The sequence below is a fragment of the Magnusiomyces paraingens genome (genome assembly GCF_902498895.1).
Source record: "Magnusiomyces paraingens strain CBS 517.90 genome assembly, contig: contig1, whole genome shotgun sequence".
NCBI lineage: Eukaryota > Fungi > Ascomycota > Dipodascomycetes > Dipodascales > Dipodascaceae > Magnusiomyces > Magnusiomyces paraingens.
This window is the reverse complement of record NW_022474067.1, coordinates 2,968,125-2,988,604: the sequence shown is the minus strand read 5'-3', so window position 1 is coordinate 2,988,604 and position 20,480 is coordinate 2,968,125. Positions and strand designations below refer to the sequence as shown.

Below are 20,480 nucleotides of genomic sequence, written 5' to 3'. Positions count from 1 at the left end.
AATACTCTATTAATTAAATTAAACAAAAAAACCCTTTTTGTCTCTATCTAATAATATGCCCAAGCAATTCGTGGAAGAACCTTATCCATAACGTTCCAATGTTTACGGGACTGTCGCGACAAAATCCGCCATCTAGTTTCTTTACTGTCATTTTCATTAACGCCAACTTCAATCAAATCCTGAAGTTTGATAATGCTTAGGCGTGGAATCTTGCGCACATGGTTGGAAGAAAGGACAACACCACGCATGTTTTGTTTGACGGTTTTATTTATCAACTCATCGTCAATAACTAGTTTTTTTTCACCAAACTTCTGTCTGCACAAGAACACTAAGTTTAATTCTTCTTCACGTTCCACGTAAATAGAGCCCTTTCTCATATTGTCAGTGATTTTGTCGTGGTACATATCGCACTGTTGATTGAACACATTCTGTAAGTTTTCGTAAATCCGAAGAATCTTAAAATCATTAGGACTGCCATAAACATTGACGGTCAGTACACCAGTGTCCTTTTCTAAGATTTTATTCTTAATGATTTCAAAAGTTTTTTCTTCAAAAAGCTTGGAGTCACCATTTTCGCCAGAAAAAAAATCGTGGTTAATGACACTGTATCTTTTCTTGGGTACATTGTCCTTATCATAACTGTAGATCCAATCAAGCGCGTTGCCAAACTGCACATGGTAATTAGGGTTCAAGCCAAAGTACTTGACTGCGTTTTCGTAAATGGCAGGATCAAGTTCTAAGAGATCAACAGTGTATCCATTCTCTTCAAAGCCCTTTGCAGAGGCTCCTATACCGACGCCAAGCAAAATAACTGACTTGTTATTAGGGTTGGCATAAGGAGGCGGGACGACATATTGAGAAATTTCTTGCAGATAAAAAGCGGAATAAATAGATTGTGATTCTTCAAGGGACGGGTATTTGGGCATCCAGATACCACCAATGAGCGAATGGTCAATGCGTAAAAATCTAATCGGTTGGTCATAATCTTGTTCTGGCCCGCCTTTTCTCTTCTTTTGTGGAAAAGCGCTTGGCTTTGAAGGAATCAAATCGCCAACTATAACCTTTCCGGAGATGCTATCAGTGCTGTTCCAAATGGTTATTGACTGGTCGGCACTGCTATAGGGAAAACTGGCGGAAGAAAGGAAAGAACGGGCAGGGGGTCTCATGTAGTAGCCTGAAAAGGCCGCCATAAAGGCAATAGCAACGGTGGTTTGCACAGCAATACTCCTAGGGGTATCATTAACATAAACATCGCGGTACACCGACACAATAAAAGAGAAAGTTGTTACAATTAAAGAAAGATAGATTGAATTTGAGATGGGGATAAAATAGAGAGCAAAAGCCGCCGCATATGTATATGCAATCTGTTTAAAAGACGTTGTATGGCGCTCGTATTTGGCAAGAAAGATTGTTTGGCCACCAATTATGGTAAATGGCAATGACGAGAGAAAGACAGCAATGCCTTGGCGGGTATCGGCCTCGACAAAGTTGATGTCCATAGAGGCCTGGCAGACTTGGTTGACGATGCGGCCGGTAGCCCAAAGAGTAATCAGTAAGATTAGCGGAGATATACGAGGGAAGTTAAAGTTGTACCTGTTTTCGAAAACACGATGCAGCTGGATGACAAAATCTGCACTAATTGGAATGAAGAGAAATACTCTAACCTGAGAAAAGTTTCCAAAAAAAGGACGGCTTTCAACGCTTAAGAAATAGAGATACACCAAGTACATAGGCAGAAAGAGCAGCAACAGTTCTGGGTAATTGAGAATCTGGATGAGCTGTGTCTCCCAAAAAGAGGGCTCTTCAGGCTCTGATTCTGGTTTAGGATCGTCACTGTACCCAGGATCGACAATATCTTTGGAGATGACAGTCGAGTCTATCTTTGCGTCCCTATCGAGCTCGACAATTCTATCTGACGGAGGCAGTGACGAGATATCGGGGATAACGCTCTTCCTTGATGATGGCACTTCCATGGCTTGATGAAATTTCCTTTAAAAAAAAAATAATGGAAAAGAAAAAAGAAAATTATTTTTTTTTTTTTTTCAAATTTATCTTGGTTCTCCACAGGTACTTGCGTGTAGCGTATTAATCGTATCAACGTTAAATAGTAGGCTAATTTTTTTTTTCTAAGCTTAAACTGTTAAATTTCAACGTTCACCGCTGGAAAAACGCGGAGAGCTTATTCAGCGCATCCGAGTTGTCCAACGACCCACCATTTTGAACGCTTACAATTCGTTTCTGGACCCATTGTGACAGCTTCCCTTGAATGTGGAGTGTGCCATATCTGTCGTCAAGTAAAATCACAGCAGCATAATCTCCAGCATGGCGGATTGCTCTGCCCACACACTGATTGACAGCGCGCATACAGACGTTTTCGTAAAACTCGCGAGCCTTTGCTTTGCCTAGTTGTTGCAATGACGACAAAGAAGGTAGAGTCTTACCTACGTTGTTGTCATTTTTAGTCTGTTGTCTCTGTTTGATTGTGGTTTGCTCAACGTACTCGCGCTTTGCAACCATCTCCGCACTGAATGCATGCGGGAACGGCAGTCCGACCATAACTACAGCTCGTGCCAATCGGTCAGAAAAATTGATACCCTCCGACATTTTCCCCCCGACAACTGCAAACAACATAGCACCACGGCCAGTTGCATCTTCAATCTTTTTTGTGTACTCATCAAGAATCTTGGTGGTGGCACCAGCAGTTTCTAAAGAAGTTGTGTAAGACGAGTCTGTGCCACTGTTCTGAGGCTCCCAAAAAACCGACTTGATTGCTTTGAGTGCACTGAGAATTGTGCGGTTGTTTGTTGTCGATGACTCCCATATTTTTATGACAGAGCTCATATACACATAACTTGGCAAGAATACAACAACACCGTCAGGAACTGTCTTGCAAATGTCAATAAGAGTCAACCCCAATTGTTCAATCATCGACTTGCTGTTGCGTTCAGCAAAAGTGAAATTAAACTTGACACCTGACCGTCGGCCAATAGGTAAGACGGTTAGGTTTCTGTCTGGGATGATATGGTCGCAGCTAAAGATTGAAATCTGATCCTTAGGTAGATAAGGAAATAGATATGTAAGATAATCTTCAGTTGGTTTCATAGTGCCACCCGCCAGAATAACACAACGACACTCGTCAACTATTTCCTTAAACTTAACACTGGAGTCGAGCAAAATGTACTGAATTTGGAGTTCTTTATTTGCGTTGCGACCATAAAAAAATTTTCCCTCCCACGATGGGTTTCCGATTGCTAAAAGAAAAGAAATAACTTTCCCTAGGACTAAATGGTGGTGCTGCTGCTGTTCCTGGCTTTCCAATTTGTCTAGATAACTTTCAATTTTAAAGACCAGCTTGGTTTTTTTGACAAACTGCTCGAGATCGTGTACATTAATGGTATCGACAGCGCCATCATAATTTTCAAAAAAGCTAGAAGCTGGAATATTTTTGCCTGGTCCAGTCTCTTGTGGTGGTTTTTTCTGTGCCTTTTTGAGAAACTGTGCAATAGATTTTACCGTCTTGATTAACTTTGCAAGCCAAATGCGGTTTGTTCCTGATAGTCTTGATTGAAATTTTTTTTGATACGTTTGGAGACCTGTGAGCGCGCGCGAAATTTGCGAGTAAGTCAGCTCTAAGGAGTACAGAGATGAAATCGTGTCGAGCAGATTGTGTGCTTCGTCAATGACAACAACGGAATTGGTCAGGTTAATCCCAAGGGCATCACGAGCTTCCTTTTGAAGCAATAGCTGGTATGGAAGAGCAATAATTTCAGCCCATCCATTATTTGCAATTTCGCGGGTTGCATAGTACGGACAAACGCGTTTTGTTTTGCCGAGTTGCGCGAGATCTTCAATGTCTCTGATTTTCGCCAAAGCAGCATTGCGAAACTCGCGATACCGGACCCGAGACTTGATATCGCGTGTGTTTACCATGTATTCACAGCCGCAACTTTCCTTTTGCATGTCAAGGCATGCATCATTCATTTTTTGGGTGGATTTGTACTTTGACACGGTGGGGTGGATACACAACTGGCGACGCGACGCAAGGGAAATTTCCTTGATGGGCTCGTCAGGCATGAATTCTGGTACAGATGGTTTAAATGTGGGTAAACGAAGCTGTCCTACAAACTGGGAGAGCTGTGAATGGGTTCGGGAGGCAAAGAAGATTTTAGGTTGGTCCTTGCCAAATACTGGTTGATCGTCTTTAGTAGACGGACCTTCTTCAAGGGCTTGGAGAAGGGCATTTGTGCGAGCCTTCATTGCTTGAAGCTCCTTTTCTTGTTGTGTGAGAAACTCGTCATCCAATGATTCTTCTTGATCTTGGAGGACATAAAAGTCCGAGTCAAGATCATCCGTAGCGGGTTTTTGGCGTTTCGTAATGTAATTTGGGGGTATTCGTTTACGTTTTAACGACTGAGCTTCTCTTAGCTCATTTTCTTCAAAAGATATAGCTTCTTTTAAAGCGACCTCTAGATCTTTTAGTTGCTCAACAATGGCGTTTTGCTTTATTTGCTTACTTTGTTCCCGGACCCATGCGGGAAGCTTTTTAGCAGCCTCATCTTCTTCATCCTCACCCGTGGTTTCAAACTGCTTGCGTCGAATGTCTCGTAGCCATGAAACGGACCCACAAATTAGTGATAAAGTTTTTCCCTAGATTGTTAGTTAAAAAAAACTACAGATAGCATTTTAACATACGGTTCCTACAGGCGTTAGCTTTAATATATCAATAAAGTATGGTATAGCTTACCTGTTGGACTCTCAAAAATGCCTACTTTTTTGTTCTGGAGCACCTCATAAAGTTCTTTCATAAATTGAATCTGAATATCATATGGTTTATATGGATGACCGAAAGTCCCGGACGACTTTTCGGTGTCGTAGTCAATGTCGATATGAGTGGGCATGCTTTGTGTGATGTTTGGTAAACAAAAGAAAAAAAAATAAAAAGTAGCAGAAAAAAAACGCGAATTTTTACATGGCTTTAGACGCGTACTTAACGCGCATAAATAAACGGTTTAAGTGATAGGTATTAAGTCTTAAATAATTACTCAGCACCTTTTTTTTTTCTTCTTTAGAATTTCTATGACATCTGAAGTCCTAAATCTTTTCTTTTCTTTCTTCTTCACGTCATCTCCACAGTCTCTTTATTTTTGCTTAACTTTAAAAAAAAGCAAACTAAGAGACTTTCTTCATTTACTTTAACTAAAAATGCCTTCGCCAATCTTTATCTCACGTCCTCCGGCAGGGTTTTCGTTGCTGGCGGTAATCCGTGGTGTTCAGTTGACATTTCTGGGCGCTATTAGGGCTCTGCGAAATCCATACTTGGTGGAAAGTGGGTATTATCGTCATGTGCTGACAGCAATAGTTGTATCTGTAATTATTCAATTGGTAATTTGGATCCCACTTGCACTGTTGCGACTATTTTTTGCGGTGCTAAAGTTGGTTGCATCTGAAGAAGCTGGTGTAACACTCGAAGCGATTCTCGATACCTTACACTTTATTCAAAATAATGTGCTAAACTTGGGTCCGTTTTTGGTGACTGCTATGCGATACTTTCGACCGGAAATGGACGATATGTTTTTGATGTCACTTAAGTTTGTGGACCAGGTATACAAGAAAAAGCATCCCGAATCTCATCGAGAGTACTACGCACCACTGATTCTACGGCCTAGCTCTGAAAAGGCACGGCACACTGGGTCAAGCATCAGCTTGAGAACAGGATCACAGATTGATGAGAAAAAGTACACAAAGGGCTCAATTGGGCTGGAGAAGTCGGTGCCGAAGAAGGAATATGCGCGTGGACGCCGGGGCCAGCTCCAGAAGTTGCTGGCACAGTGCAAGGGAGCAATTAGCGGGGTGTCAGGGTTCGCGAAAAATATTCAAAGCAACCATCCTTTTCATGTATTTGTGCGACGATCTTTGAGGCAAGCAGCCTTTAGCATGGCCCTCTACTTGTTGTCATTTATTCCTACATTGGGACGTGTGGTGATGCCCATTGCGTCGTTTTATAGTTTCAACAGTGTTGTGGGCACCCCTACAGCTGTGGCGATTTTTGCTTTGGGTTACAATGTTCCTCGTCGGTATGCAGTCAAGTTTTTGACGGTATTTTGGGGTGGACGGTCACTGGTGCGTGAGCTACTTGCGCCGTATTTTTCTCGGCTGCCGTTGTCGCGGGCAGAACGCGAGCAGTGGTTCCGGGCCCGTGAAGGCATCATGTTTGGTTTTGGTGCTGTGTTTTACTTGTTTTTGAAGACACCGTTTGTAGGGATTGTGGCATATGGAATTGCAGAAGCAAGCACAGCGTACCTTGTCACCAAGGTCAGCGAGCCCCCGCCACCACCAAGAGGATCGTCAACATTGGTGGCCGGGTTGTCTTCGTTGCCAACGGGGGAGACTGGCGACGAGCAGTTGCAGCATCACGGACTTGCAGCCGAAGACCGATGGGTTCAGCGGGAACTTGTGTGGACCAACGCCGACAAGTTGCTGTCGGGTCTTGCTTTGCAGTCGGATGGATTTGGAGCAACGCCAGATATTGTTCCTGGTGCATGGGCGACGTCGACAGCAGCATCCACTGCCACAGATATTAAATTGGATGCTGCTCAAAAAGGGTACCGGGGCGGACCGTCATCGGTAACTCCTTCGCCAACTCACTCTGGACTGGCCACGCCGACTGGTGGAAATGGAAGCAGTAGCATTCACACGCCACGATCGCGAACGCCGCCCGGGTATGAAACTGGGCTTGCAGTTGGGAGCGGGTACAAAAGTACAAACCCATTTTTGCACGAAGTGCGAGGGTCTCCAGTAACCGGGACGCGACCCGAATGAAGCCGAGGCTAAGCGCTTGGCTAGAAGCGCCGACAGCCGATCTTTGTGCGGAGTGACGTAATCAGTTATCTAATTGAGAGACTTTCTTCTTGGGCATTTTAGGCATTTTAGGTATTTTAGGTATTTTAGGTAGCATGAAGGTAGAAGAGGAGAGAAAAAATTTGATGGTGAAAAAAAAAAAAAATAAAATAAAATAAAATAAAAAAGAGCATTTTACACTTGACCAAAAACTAACCCACATCGGACCTAAATCTCTCGACATTAAAAATTAAATAAGAAATTTTTTTTAAAAAAAAAAAAAAATGGCTCCTAAGAAAAATAATAAGAAAGCTCAGTCTAAGAAGACTGCTTCTAAGCCAGCTGCTACTGCCGACGACGATGATGCCTTTTTGGATGCCCTTCTCGAAGAAATGAAGCAAAAGAAGATCAGTGAAGGAGAGTCCGGTGATGGTACAACTTCATCATCTGAATCGACTGCTCCTGAGATTAGTCCTGATGATGATGAAGGCCAAGATCAGCCTGGTCCCATTGTTGTTGACCTCGCTCTGCCAACTGATGGGACGCCTGCAAAGCAGACCAGCCCACCTCGTGTGGGGCTGTCGAAGATCTTTGTGGACAGACGGTATCCTGTTGGAGAAACTAGCACATACACTTATGGTGAAGAGAATCTGAAGCGAGAGACTGATGAGGAGAAGCGTGCTCTAGAGAGAAGCAAGGAGGCTGAGCAAAAGTACGAGGAACTGCGCCGTGGTGCGGAGATCCATCGACAGGTGCGCAAGTATGCGCGCGAGCATATCAAGCCTGGCATGAAGATGGTTCAGATTGCCAATATGATTGAGAATGGTACTCGTGCACTGAGCGAGGGTTCAAGCTTGAAGGATGCCGGAATTGGGTTCCCTACTGGGTTGTCGCTGAACGACTGCGCGGCGCACTACACACCCAACAAGGGCGACACGACGGTGCTCAAGGCCTCGGATGTGATGAAGGTTGATTTTGGTGTGCACGTGAATGGACGTATCATTGATTCGGCCTTCACTATGACGTTTGAGGAGGGCAAGTACGATGCTCTGTTGGATGCGGTGCGTGATGCTACCAACACTGGTATTCGCGAGGCTGGAATTGACGTGCGCTTGTGTGACATTGGCGCTCAGGTTCAGGAGGTGATGGAGTCTTATGAGCTTGAGCTGAACGGCAAGACCTATCCTATTAAGTGCATTCGCAACCTCAATGGCCACAATATTCTGCCGTACCGGATCCATGGTGGTAAGAGTGTTCCAATTGTCAACAATGGCGACACCACCAAGATGGAAGAAGGTGAGGTGTTTGCGATTGAGACGTTTGGCTCGACTGGTCGCGGTCATGTAGTCAATCAGGGCGAAATCTCGCACTATGCCATGAATGCGGATATGGGCAATGCTCCTGTGCGTCTTAACTCGGCAAAGTCCCTACTCAATGTTATTAACAAGAACTTTGGCACCCTGCCATTCTGCCGCAGATACCTCGACCGCCTGGGCCAGGACAAGTACCTGTTGGGTCTTAACACATTGGTGCGCCAGGGTATTGTAGACGAGTACCCACCATTGTACGATTCCCCTGGATCTTACACTGCTCAGTACGAGCACACTATTCTGTTACGTCCCACTGTTAAGGAAGTTCTTTCTCGCGGTGACGATTATTAAAAATCGAAAGAGAAGGTTATAACCCTCTCTAATTAGGTAGATTGAGAAAATGAAATACTTAATTTGTTAATTTTTTTTCTCTTTTTTCTCTTTTTTTTTCCAGTTATATAAAGATTATTTATTATATATATATATATATATATATATATATATATATTTTGCTATATATATAAAAGTATTAGTTCCATCTTTCTCATAGTTTAATCCATCAATCTCTTTTTTTTTTCTTTACAATTCAATTCATTTCATTTCATTTCATTTTTTTTTTTTACTTTACCTCGAATTTTTTTTATATCAATCTCTTTAATATTAAAACACAAATCACACACAAAGATTAGAAAAAGAACCAACCAATCAAAAAAGATACAATGACCATGATAATGACCTGGTGAAGTGGGATATCTGTGTTGCCATCAATAATCTTGCGCTGAAGGGGTTGGGTGCCATAAGTGGATGAAGAAGAAGAAGAAGAAGAGGGACCATTGCTAGGAATGGCTGAGGTAGTTGTGCTGGAGGTAGTTGTAGGGCCTCGAGCGGCTGTAGCAGTGGTTGACTTTGCCAGAGGCTTTGTGGTTCCAAACACGGCAGCTTTTTCTCTCTCAATTTCGTCCGCAACAGCCTTAGAACGATTTTCAACGGAGGCTGCAGCATGATCGGCAGCTGAGATATGGGATGGAGTGGAGGGATTTTCTGCAAGGTGAGAAAAACCATCAGGAGAAGAAACTGGGGCAGTAGAAGGAGCTCCAGGAATCTTACTAGCAGCAGTAGCAGAGGGAACTTCAGAGTGAAGCGCCCGGTCGGCTGGCGCAGCTCCTTGTGCTAGTTCTGATGTTGCTACATGTGGATGTTGGTCGTGTGCGGGTTGTTGTGAAATTGGGGCTTGGTTAGGGTAAGGAGACTGAGGAATCATAGGTGTAGCAGCAACACCCAAAGCAGGAGTAGCAGCAACAGAAGATGGAACACCAGTAGCAACAGAACCAGTATTAACAGCGCCAGCAGCACCAGAGTCATCATGGTGGTGATGATGGTGGTGAAGAGGAGCAGAGCTGGCAACTCCGACGCCTGTGCCAGTAGCAACACCTGCGGCGGCGGCGGCAGCCGAGGCGGCAGCAAGCAGGGCCGGGAGTTCTTCCGGAGAGGCAATGTTGTAGTGGACGCGGAGCTTTTTGTTTATCAGGGTGTCAGCGTGCTCGTGTTCCTGGGCGGCCCAAAAGTCGGCAAAAGAATCATTGGTTATGTCTGCAGGGACTGGGCACTGCATGAGCAAAAATTTGTCGTTACATTTTGTGTCCTGTGGTGGTTCTTCACTGTATGGTTGTAGTATGACTATAAAGAAAGATGGTTAGTTATATAGAATTAGATGGAAAAAAAAGAAAAAAAAAGAAAAAAAAAAAACCTCAAGAATAGAAACATACTAGTCACAGTTTGAGTTTCACCAGGCTCAACAATTGAAGTGTTTGGTCTGACAAAATAACGCTTAGGAGCGGTTGTTTTGACCTTGAAGGCGAATCGCTCCGAAGTATTGTTGTGGAGCGTGACGGAAGTTTGGTTCTGGTAGGTGAAGGGAGCTATTTAAGTAGTGTTAGCTGATAAAGAAAGAGAAAGAAGTATGAAAAAAAAAGATTGATGAATAAATATATATATATATATATATGAATAGCAATTGAAAATAAATTGAGACGTACAAGAAAACTCCAGGTGTTTAGGCGAGACTTCCATTGTGGTGGTCTTTAAATGTGTTTTGCAGATATGCTGAATTTTCTGGTGAAGGTGGCAGTGATGATAGATTTTTTTTTTTTATTTATTTTATTTTAGTGGTGGTGGTGGTGATAATTTGAGTGGAGGTTTTATTTTTTGGTGGTGGTGAAATAAAAAAAATATAATAAAACAATAATAAATTTTATATTTTAAAATATAAAAAAAAAAATTAAAAAAAAAAAAAAAAAGTATTGTGTTGGCAGGAATTTTTTTTTTTTTATGAGGGCGGATTTTTTTATGGTGGCCAACAACAGTAAATTTGCAAAGAAAAAAAATAAAATAAAATAAAATAAAATAAAATAAAATAAAATAAAATAAAATAAAATAAAATAAAAAGATGCCACCGCGCAGAAACTTTTATTTTTTTTTTTTTAACGTGCACACACACAAGAGAAGAAAAAATATTTAAAAAAAATAAAATAAAAAGAATTTTTTTTTTATTAATAAAAAACAAAATAGCCGAATAAAAGAAAAAAAAAAAATTTTAAAAGTTCATAAGTTGCTTGCTGCAAAGACAATTCATTTAGGCTTTTTGATTTTCCCAAGTTATGTTTTGCAACAATCCAAAATGGCAGGTACAAAAAATTCAAAAATTCAAAAATTCAAAAATTCAAAAATTCAAAAATTCAAAAATTCAAAAAAAAAAAAAAAAAAAAAAAAAAAAAAAGACGCGTTTTACTATGAAAATTCCCTAACCCTGATGTTAATATGTATATGTATATATATATGTTAAATAGCTCTCATACAAAAAATTCAATTTAACTAAAGCGTGTCAATTTCCCAACCCACCAGGATTTTGAAAATCTTCGTTTTTTGATTGCTTCGTTTTAAACGACGATTTCTAAAACACTCTGAAAATTTTCAAAATCTTTCTCTCTTCTTTTTTTTTTTTTTTTTTAAAATTCAATTCCATTTGTAAAGATTTATAAGAATTTATAATTCCTGTTAACCCTGGTTTATATACTCAGACACACACACACACACACAATGGCTGAAACAAGAAGAGCCCTCGTCGAAATGGGTTTCTCCGCAGGGAAAATAGAAGCTGCTATTAGAAACACTTCCGGAACACTTGAAGATGCTGTAACATGGCTTGAAGAGCTTCAAAATAGACCAACAAATACTTCTACAGCAAATCTAGCAGATGACCCTAATAGTGCCTTTGCTTTTGAAAAAGAATCTGCTCAAAGTAATACCACAAATACTACCACCACAGCCTCAGACTCTAGTACTACCCCTGCGGATGAATCCAGCAGCTCAGAAACTCAATCGAATAATACCTCCACCCCAGAACCAATCCCATTAACTGCTGAAGAGCGTGAAGCTCGACTGGCTGTGTTGCGTGAAAAAGCAGCGCTACGGCGTGCAGAAAAGGAAAAGGAGTTGGCCAAGGAGCAACGTCAAAACGATGTAATTCGTAAAAAGCGTGACCAAGAATCAATTAACGCCATGGAAGAACTTCAGCGCAAAGAGGCCGCAAAGGAGGCCCAGAAACGACGACAGCAAGCTCGCGAAGATGCTGCTGCCAAACAGCGTATCAAGGATCTTATCGAGGCCGATAAGCGTGCTCGTGCAGCCGCCAAAAAGGCAAATAGTAGTGCAGAGCCTTCAACTACTCAATCAAGTACTACACAAGCCCAACCAAAGCCTGCCGCGAATAGACCCCCTCCAACAGATACAAAAATTAGATTACGTGCAGAGAATGCTCCTCCAGGAGGTGCAAAGGCTTTCGCGTTCCCCGTCGATACCGTGCTAGGAGAAGTTGCTGTTGCGGCTGTACGTGAACTGGGGCTTGATTATGATCCTGCGCTTGTTGTTTTTGTGAGCAACTTTCCACGCAAAGAGTATGGAGTCAATGAGTTTCCTCATACCATTCAAGAACTCAATCTTTTGAACTCGTCTCTCGTAGTCAAGCGTCGTTGAAACAAGAGGTTTATATTATATTATATTATATATTATATTATTTTAATTTTATTTTATTTTATTTTATTTTATTTTATTTTATTTTATTTTATTTTATTTTATTTTATTTTATTTTATTTTATTTTATTTTATTTTATTTTATTTTATTTTATTTTATTTTATTTTATTTTATTTTATTTTATTTTATTTTATTTTATTTTATTTTATTTTATTTTATTTTATTTTATTTTATTTTATTTTATTTTATTTTATTTTATTTTATTTTATTTTATTTTATTTTATTTTATTTTATTTTATTTTATTTTATTTTATTTTATTTTATTTTATTTTATTTTATTTTATTTTATTTTATTTTATTTTATTTTATTTTATTTTATTTTATTTTATTTTATTTTATTTTATTTTATTTTATTTTATTTTATTTTATTTTATTTTATTTTATTTTATTTTATTTTATTTTATTTTATTTTATTTTATTTTATTTTATTTTATTTTATTTTATTTTATTTTATTTTATTTTATTTTATTTTATTTTATTTTATTTTATTTTATTTTATTTTATTTTATTTTATTTTATTTTATTTTATTTTATTTTATTTTATTTTATTTTTTATTTTATTTTATTTTATTTTATTTTATTTTATTTTATTTTATTTTATTTTATTTTATTTTATTTTATTTTATTTTATTTTATTTTATTTTCATGTCTAACTGACGTGATATACTAGTAATAATATTGTAATAATTATAACACAAATATCACTCTCATCATCATGGTGATGATCATCACATCTATCAACATCTAAACAAACATTAATAACATTAATATTAACATTACAGTCACATTGATATTAAAATTAACACCTTTGGGATTTTTCGCACTTTTTCCCCTAGTAAAGTGGTGGTTTACTAAACAAATAGACGTGGTAAATTTATTTTTTCCCCCACTATAAAAATTGCTTAATAAACATTTTTTTTTTTTTATTTAACACACACACCTGGTAAATTTAATATTTTCAGTGGTTAAATAAGCACACACACCTGGTTAAATAAGCACAACCACCTGGTAAATTTAATATTTTCTGTGGTCAAATAAGCACACACACCTGGTTAAATAAGCACAACCACCTGGTTAAATAAGCAAATTTAAATGTTTAATTCACCGCATATAATAAATTTAGAATTTTTGAAATTTTTGAAATTTTTGAAATTTTTTTAAAAAAATCCTTAAATTAAATTATAAAATACAGAATTATATATTTATATATATATATAGCTTGGTAGCAATGCCTCAAGCTTGTTCGTCAAGCGAGCATCATCATTAGTTCTTCTCTGTAGTAACGCGTCAAGCTTGTTCGTCAAGCGAGCATCATCATTAGTTCTTCTCTGTAGTAACGCGTCAAGCTTGTTCGTCAAGCGAGCATCATCATTAGTTCTTCTCTGTAGTAACGCGTCAAGCTTGTTCGTCAAGCGAGCATCATCATTAGTTCTTCCAAGTTACAACGCTTCAAGCTTGTTCGTCAAGCGAGCATCATCATTAGTTCCTCTTAGTATTAATGCCTCAAGCTTGTCCTTCAAGCGAGCATCATTGTTCGTTCTTCTCAGTATCAACGCGTCAACTTGTTTAAGTGAGCATCATCGGTTATTCTTCTAAGTATCAACGCGTCAACTTGGTTAAGTGAGCATCATCTTTCTTTTTTCTAAGTATCAATGCATCAAACTTATTCGTCAAGTGAGCATCATCGTTCTTTCCTCCAAGTATCAACGCGTCAAAATCGTTTGTCGCCAGCAAGTGAGCCATCTTCATAGTTGTAAAACTATTTTAAGTTGTTAATATTATGACCTTTTCTGAAAAAAAAAAAAAAAAGATTTATAGTACTTTAAACTTCTGAAATTTCCATATCTTATAAGGCGAATTGTATTAGAAAAAAAAAAAAAAAGTGATGTGTAGAAAGAAAAGAAAAAGGTGAAGAGCAGCTTTTTTTATACTTTTTTTTTAAAGATTTAATCTAAAGAGAATTCTTATTGGCTGAGGAAAGAAATATGCACTGTGGTAAAAATGTACTTTAAGTCTAATTGGCTCTATCATAATTTTGTTATATTAGTAATCATTGTTCTTATGGAAATATCTTATTGTTATGTTTGATAAATAGTTTAAATATGTCTATTTTGTTGTAAGAAACTAGAAATTAAAATATTATTTCATCTATTATTTCCAACTTAACAATCAATTTATTTTTTTATATCTATATATATATATATATATTCATCATATTAACAATAAATAAAAGATAAAAGATCTACCCTATAACACACTCCAATCAACATATAAACTTATGGTTACATAATGATTGATTAAGGCTCAACAAAACTTAGTCCTGCTGAAGCTGTTGACAAAACCAATTATCCGTATTATATATTTTATATATATACTTATCTATTTTCTAGTAATAATGCCACGGAATTTATTTAGTACTTGGACACGGACTTAAAGGAGCAGTCAACGTATGGAAATTCAGATTCTATATTTGGGCCATCTTTGTCAGATGTAAATTACATCATGATGTATTTTATTTATGTGGTATGTGCTTGTGAATTGGAGGAAAATGATTAAGAAAGAACTTGTGGTTTGGGTATGGGATATTATCTTTTAAAAAAGATAGAGGGCGTATTACTAGTAAGACATAATAAAAAATAGATATAAAATAGATAAAAAAAAAAAAAAATAGATAAAAAATAGATAAAAAATAGATAAAAAATAGATAAAAAATAGATAAAAAATAGATAAAAAATAGATAAAAAATAGATAAAAAATAGATAAAAAATAGATAAAAAATAGATAAAAAATAGATAAAAAATAGATATAAAATAGATAAAAAATAGATAAAAAATAGATATAAAATAGATATAAAATATATAAAAAATTAAATAAAAAATAGATAAAAAAATAAATAAAAGATAAAAAAATAAATATAAAATTAATATAAAATTAATATAAAATAAATATAAAATAAATATAAAATAAATATAAAATAAATATAAAATAAATATTGAGTTTTAAAAAAGAATATATATTTTTACTACAGTTTCAGTCAGAGCATTTTTATTTTTATATTTATATTTGAAATTTTATTATTATTGTTAGATAAAAAAAAAATAATAATAAATAGAAAAATAAATGTCAGTGTGCTGGGAAATAATTTTTTTGTGTTGGGAAAAACAAAAAATAAATAAATAAATAAATTTATTTTAAATAAATTTTAATAAAAAAATAAATTTAAATAAAAAAAATAGAAAAATAAAAAACCAAAATTCATTTGTGTGGGAAAAAATAAATATTTTTGTTGATTTTTAATAAAAAATATTAAAAAATAATAATAAAAAAAAGATGCTTATTTAACCACGTCAAATGTTTATTTCACCAGATGAAAATAAATAATGTGCTTATTTAACCAGGTGGGTTGGGTTATATAACCAGGACTCCAAAAGCTCCAGAGTAAAATTTTCATTTTGTGTGGTGGGAGTCACTTTTTGTTAGTGAAAAATCCCAAAGGTGTAAATAAAAAGTCTTCAAAATAAATTTAATCAGTGAATTAGATTAATGCAATAATACAATGCAAATAATACCTGAATATTGTTCTCAAGGCAATGAAAGATATCAATCAATTAAACCCCAGCTTAGTTAGAATTCAAATAATATTAATCGTAGACTAAAGTAAATCTATTAGACACAATAACTTTCGGTAATAAAAGTTGGAATGAATTATTATTCCACAAATGTCTCATCTGTGATTTTGACAATTATTAAAAAAAAAAATTGCGTTACTTCAATTTCACTCGCATTCATAACATTTTCATATGTCTTCAATACCACAATAGACAAAAATAATGAGATTAAATTACTCTATTCAATCATATAGTATCAAAACTAAACATAACTTAGTTAATTAAAGACTGAAGACAAAAGAATGAAGCGAACACCAGGAAGTCAGTAATCTAATTACAATTTAAATGTTTATAAAAATATTTTTATGACAGAATAATAAAACCTCATATATCAGCAAAAGATTTTTTTTTCTTCCAAATGACATAAAACATGCTATAACCTTTGATAAAGAATATTTATAATTGCAATTAAAAAAAAACATACCAGACAATCATATCCTTTTAAAAATTAATATTCAATTCGTGACAATACTAAACATTTTACCAGATGCAAGTTTATGAGATGAAACAATAATGAAATCTTTGTTAATTGCTACTAATGCAATCACTTACAAAATTGCTAATTGGATTCATAACAGAAACATCAATGTTATTCATAAAACTGGCTATAATTGGTCTCAAAATGAAATACTTTTCTAGCATTTCAAATTCCCTATCAAACTTTCTTTTGCAACTTAAATAAAAAGAAAACATTTCTACATAAAGGGTTTGTAGTGTAATTTAACATCATTTAATTACTAGAAAAAAAAAGAATGCTTTACTAAGCTTAACAATTTCATAAGTCAAAGTTTTTTTTCAGGCTCTAGGTGCTTGTGCGAGGTCAAGGCTTGTATTCTCTTTAAAAAAAAAATTATATGTACAATGAATAAAAATATGCTGAAAAATAAAAAATAAAAAAAAGTCTTCTAAAACTTAAACAAATCCTCTTAAACTAACCAATTATGCCCTTGTTATTTTTCTAATAATCTAACTAGACATAATTTCCACTTGCCACTTGAAATACTCAATTGTTTCACGCATCCCTCGGTCCACTGACCACTTGGGCCGCCAACCAAGTAATTCTCGTGCACGGGTCGTATCTGGCCTCCGACGGTGTGGGTCATCAACTAGGGGGTCCAGATAAACGATACGTGAGTCACATTTGCCTGTGACAGCCTTGACAAGGTCAATTGTTATTTGTGCAAATTGAGAAATGGTGTACTCTTCAGGGTTGCCGATATTGACAGGCTCCGAGGCCGTGGGTTCCTCACAATTCATGAGTTCAATCAAACCGTCCACCAAATCAATCACGTACTGGAAAGACCGGGTAGAGTCTCCTGGTCCATAAACTGTCAAGTCTTCATTTTTCAAGGCCTGCAAAATGAAATTGGAAACCACCCGGCCATCATTCCAATTCATGCGAGGCCCATAGGTATTAAAGATACGCGCTACACGAACATCCACCTGTTCTTGCATCATGTATGAATATGCCAGAGTCTCACCCACACGCTTGCTTTCGTCATAACACGCCCGAGGACCTTGAATATTGACATTACCCCAGTAGGACTCACGCTGTGGATGTTCGAGAGGGTCACCGTAAATTTCCGAGGTTGATGCAATTAAAATTCGGGCCTTGACTCTTTTGGCAAGTCCCAGCATATTGTAAGTCCCCAGAAACCCTGTTTTGAGAGTTTTGACAGGATTTGACTGGTAGTGGACAGGCGATGCAGGACAAGCGAGGTGATAAATCTGATCGACTTCAAGCATAATGGGATCAATTACGTCGTGGCGAATGAGTTCAAAGTTTGGGTGACCGATCCACTGGGCAACGTTAGCTTTATGCCCGGTAAAGTAATTATCAATGCAAAGCACGTCATGGCCCATGAGCATGAGCCGGTCCACCAAGTGGGATCCAACAAACCCGGCACCGCCCGTCACGAGAATACGTTTTTTCTGAAACGGGTTGAGAGCTCGCACCGCAGGATACTTGGCTGTGGTTGTTGAGGATGCTAATGGGTTGAGCGTGTAGAGACGTTTAAGGTCTGCGTAAGAAATGTCCGAGGCCATGTGGAGAAGCTCCCGCTCGGACGTACCCGAGTAAGTTTTTGTGAGCGAGACTTTGACGTTGACGTTACTTGGCGGAGCAGATACTGAGTAGGATGTAGAGGTAGAGGTAGAGGTAGAGGAGGAAGATGTAGAGAGGGCTGGTGGTGGTGGAAATGAATGATTGGGTGGATCAGAAGGGGAGATTAGGGAAATTGAAGATGGCGTGGTTGTTGAGATTGTGGACGAGGGAATAGTTTGAGCAGAAGCGGAAGCAGCAGCAGCAGCAGCAACAACAGGACTTTTAAGATTCTGTGAGGCCATTCTATTTGAGTAATTAAAAGACACACAAATAAAAACAAAAGAAGCAAAAAAAAAAAAAAAAAAAAAGAAGAAGAAGAAGAAGAAGAAGGAGAAGAAAGAAAGGAAAGGATAAAAGGATCTTTTTATACTTTTGTAAAAGAAAGACTTTTTAAATATATATATAAAAAATAGCCTTTTTAAGGGTCTGTTGCAATGGTGGATGTTTCAAAAATACTGTAAGGAAACAAAAAAAAAAAAACCCACCACCACAGAAAAAAAAAAAAAAAAAGTGCTCGTGGCGCGGCGCACACAAGGCACTGGCTGGTTTGGGAAATAAAAAAACAAAACAAAAATTAAATTACACTAGAAAAAAAAAAAATTTAAAAAAATTAATGAGAGCTGAGAGGTTCGAACTCTCGCCTCCGAAGAGACCAGCACCTGAAGCTGGCGCCTTAGACCACTCGGCCAAACTCCCAAATTATGCTAAAAATGTAATGGTTAAAGCTAAAAGAAGCCACCCAGCAAAAATATCATATGATTACATAATATTTTTAATTTAGTGTAAGGCTTTACATCTTTTCGCCAGAAAAAATTTTTAGTGTGATGTGATGCCGCCACCTAAAAATACCTACCACCATCAGCACAGCAACAGCACAGCCCAGCGCCTTTCCAGCAAATATAAAAAGACCTGCTTTTGGCCTACTTTTGCCTGGTTTTTTTTTTTTTTTTTTTTTCTTACAAAAATTTTTTTTCTTCCTACAAAGAAAACGTCCAACTTTTTTTTTTTTTCTTTCATTTCTTTCAGAAATCTTTCATCCTTTTCTATTTCCATTAATATTTCAAGAAATATCTTCTTATTCATTTCTAAATAATATATATCATGGGTCTTAACGCTGTTTTGCCTCCAAGTACTGGCTGGGGATTCCAGTTTCACGCTTCAGCTGCTCAGAACCAGCAACAACTTCACAACCATCATCACCATCACCATCACCTTCATCAGCAACAACAACAACAACAACAACAACAAAGCCTGACAGCTTCTCATGGCCCTGCTTCAAACTCACATTCATCAGCTTTAAATTCTTCTAATCCATGTGACCAGACGGCTACAGCTCTGCATCTATCCCACCTATCCGTATCTCGTCCAAAACGGAAACTTCACGATGATATCCCCCGACAAGACGACTCTGATGAAGAATCCAGCATACAAAAGCAGTCTTCTTCTTTTTTTTCTTCTACAGAATCCCGGCGTTCTTTGCTCCGTAAACAACCTTCTCCACCATTAGCATCTTCTTCTAGCATTCTCTCTTCTTCTACTTTACAAAAAAATATGGCCAAAATCGGCAAGCAATCCCCCCTGAAACAATCAAAGCCGACCAAGCGCGCCCGCTTTGACCGCATGTCCGGACGTCCTTTGCCTGTCGCTAGACTTGTCGAAACCCTCGACAAGAAGGCTCTGGAAACCCTTGTCACAGCTCTCGTCCACGCACGACCAGACATGGCTCCAGCCATTCATGCACTTGCTCCGGCTGTGTCTGTAGCTTCGGCTCTTACCGCGCTCTCAGCAAAGCTGGAAACCATTTTCCTGGGTCTCCCCTACAAGGGCGACCAGGCCGGTGACTATGCATATCTACGCGTGCGTCCAGCTATTGACGATTTCCTCGCAGCCCTCGCAGACTATACTGCCCATTTCCTTCCGCCTAATGAGACCCAGCCCAGTAACTCCCTCGCATTTTTGGACGCTGCAACAATGCTTCTCCACAAACTACCCACTTGGGCTTCACCAGAAAACAACCATGCCCGCACAGTCGCTTACGATAGAATCGCTGCTGCGTGGGTCCTGGCCCTTCAGGAAGCTGAAAAACGTGCAAATGGTCTTGGCCTTGCATACGGTGGCTGGCAGCACAAACTTGATAACCATAACGAGCTTTCGGGTCAACTCCTGACTCCTGCTGCTAGTTACCTTCGTAACGCTTTACGGTGGATGAATGACCAGAACCACCAGAGCAACTATAACAATCATTTTTATTACAATAACGCAGACATTCCTCAGGGCTCTGCTGCCGCTGCCGGCATCGTCCCTACAGGCCCGCCTTCGGCTCCTGTCATTCCAGCTACTGGTGTTTTTTCCAAGTACTCTTCCGGCCCATCCAACTGGAGTTAGTGTGCTTTGATCGTACTTTCTTCAGTTGCTCTTTTAGAGTCTCTCATTTGCATCATCTTTTCTTCAAAGCCTACGTTAAAAAAAAA

General features: G+C 37.8%; 8 protein-coding genes across 8 annotated transcripts; 4 read left to right on the top strand and 4 right to left on the bottom strand.

Moving 5' to 3' along the window:
* Positions 1-47: 47 nt before the first annotated feature.
* On the bottom strand, positions 48-1,973 carry SAPINGB_P000881 (uncharacterized protein; the record flags this gene model as incomplete). Its single annotated transcript, XM_031995604.1, has 1 exon — positions 48-1,973. The coding sequence occupies one exon, from the start codon at positions 1,971-1,973 to the stop codon at positions 48-50; it is 1,926 nt and encodes a 641-aa protein (XP_031851495.1).
* Positions 1,974-2,154: 181 nt separating this feature from the next.
* Positions 2,155-4,898, bottom strand: SAPINGB_P000880 (uncharacterized protein; the record flags this gene model as incomplete). Its single annotated transcript, XM_031995603.1, has 3 exons — positions 2,155-4,647; positions 4,693-4,710; positions 4,770-4,898. 3 exons carry the CDS (start codon positions 4,896-4,898, stop codon positions 2,155-2,157), a joined length of 2,640 nt encoding a protein of 879 aa, XP_031851494.1.
* A 304-nt stretch (positions 4,899-5,202) lies between these two features.
* SAPINGB_P000879 (uncharacterized protein) lies at positions 5,203-6,819 on the top strand (the record flags this gene model as incomplete). The annotated part of the gene is made up of 1 exon (XM_031995602.1): positions 5,203-6,819. The coding sequence occupies one exon, from the start codon at positions 5,203-5,205 to the stop codon at positions 6,817-6,819; it is 1,617 nt and encodes a 538-aa protein (XP_031851493.1).
* Positions 6,820-7,121: 302 nt separating this feature from the next.
* Positions 7,122-8,498, top strand: SAPINGB_P000878 (uncharacterized protein; the record flags this gene model as incomplete). Its single annotated transcript, XM_031995601.1, has 1 exon — positions 7,122-8,498. One exon carries the CDS (start codon positions 7,122-7,124, stop codon positions 8,496-8,498), a length of 1,377 nt encoding a protein of 458 aa, XP_031851492.1.
* A 334-nt stretch (positions 8,499-8,832) lies between these two features.
* SAPINGB_P000877 (uncharacterized protein) lies at positions 8,833-10,217 on the bottom strand (the record flags this gene model as incomplete). Its single annotated transcript, XM_031995600.1, has 3 exons — positions 8,833-9,824; positions 9,914-10,066; positions 10,184-10,217. The coding sequence occupies 3 exons, from the start codon at positions 10,215-10,217 to the stop codon at positions 8,833-8,835; spliced, it is 1,179 nt and encodes a 392-aa protein (XP_031851491.1).
* A 1,026-nt stretch (positions 10,218-11,243) lies between these two features.
* Positions 11,244-12,179, top strand: SAPINGB_P000876 (uncharacterized protein; the record flags this gene model as incomplete). The annotated part of the gene is made up of 1 exon (XM_031995599.1): positions 11,244-12,179. The coding sequence occupies one exon, from the start codon at positions 11,244-11,246 to the stop codon at positions 12,177-12,179; it is 936 nt and encodes a 311-aa protein (XP_031851490.1).
* Positions 12,180-16,871: 4,692 nt separating this feature from the next.
* Positions 16,872-18,251, bottom strand: SAPINGB_P000875 (uncharacterized protein; the record flags this gene model as incomplete). The annotated part of the gene is made up of 1 exon (XM_031995598.1): positions 16,872-18,251. One exon carries the CDS (start codon positions 18,249-18,251, stop codon positions 16,872-16,874), a length of 1,380 nt encoding a protein of 459 aa, XP_031851489.1.
* Positions 18,252-19,110: 859 nt separating this feature from the next.
* Positions 19,111-20,394, top strand: SAPINGB_P000874 (uncharacterized protein; the record flags this gene model as incomplete). Its single annotated transcript, XM_031995597.1, has 1 exon — positions 19,111-20,394. The coding sequence occupies one exon, from the start codon at positions 19,111-19,113 to the stop codon at positions 20,392-20,394; it is 1,284 nt and encodes a 427-aa protein (XP_031851488.1).
* Between the last annotated feature and the right edge of the window lie 86 nt (positions 20,395-20,480).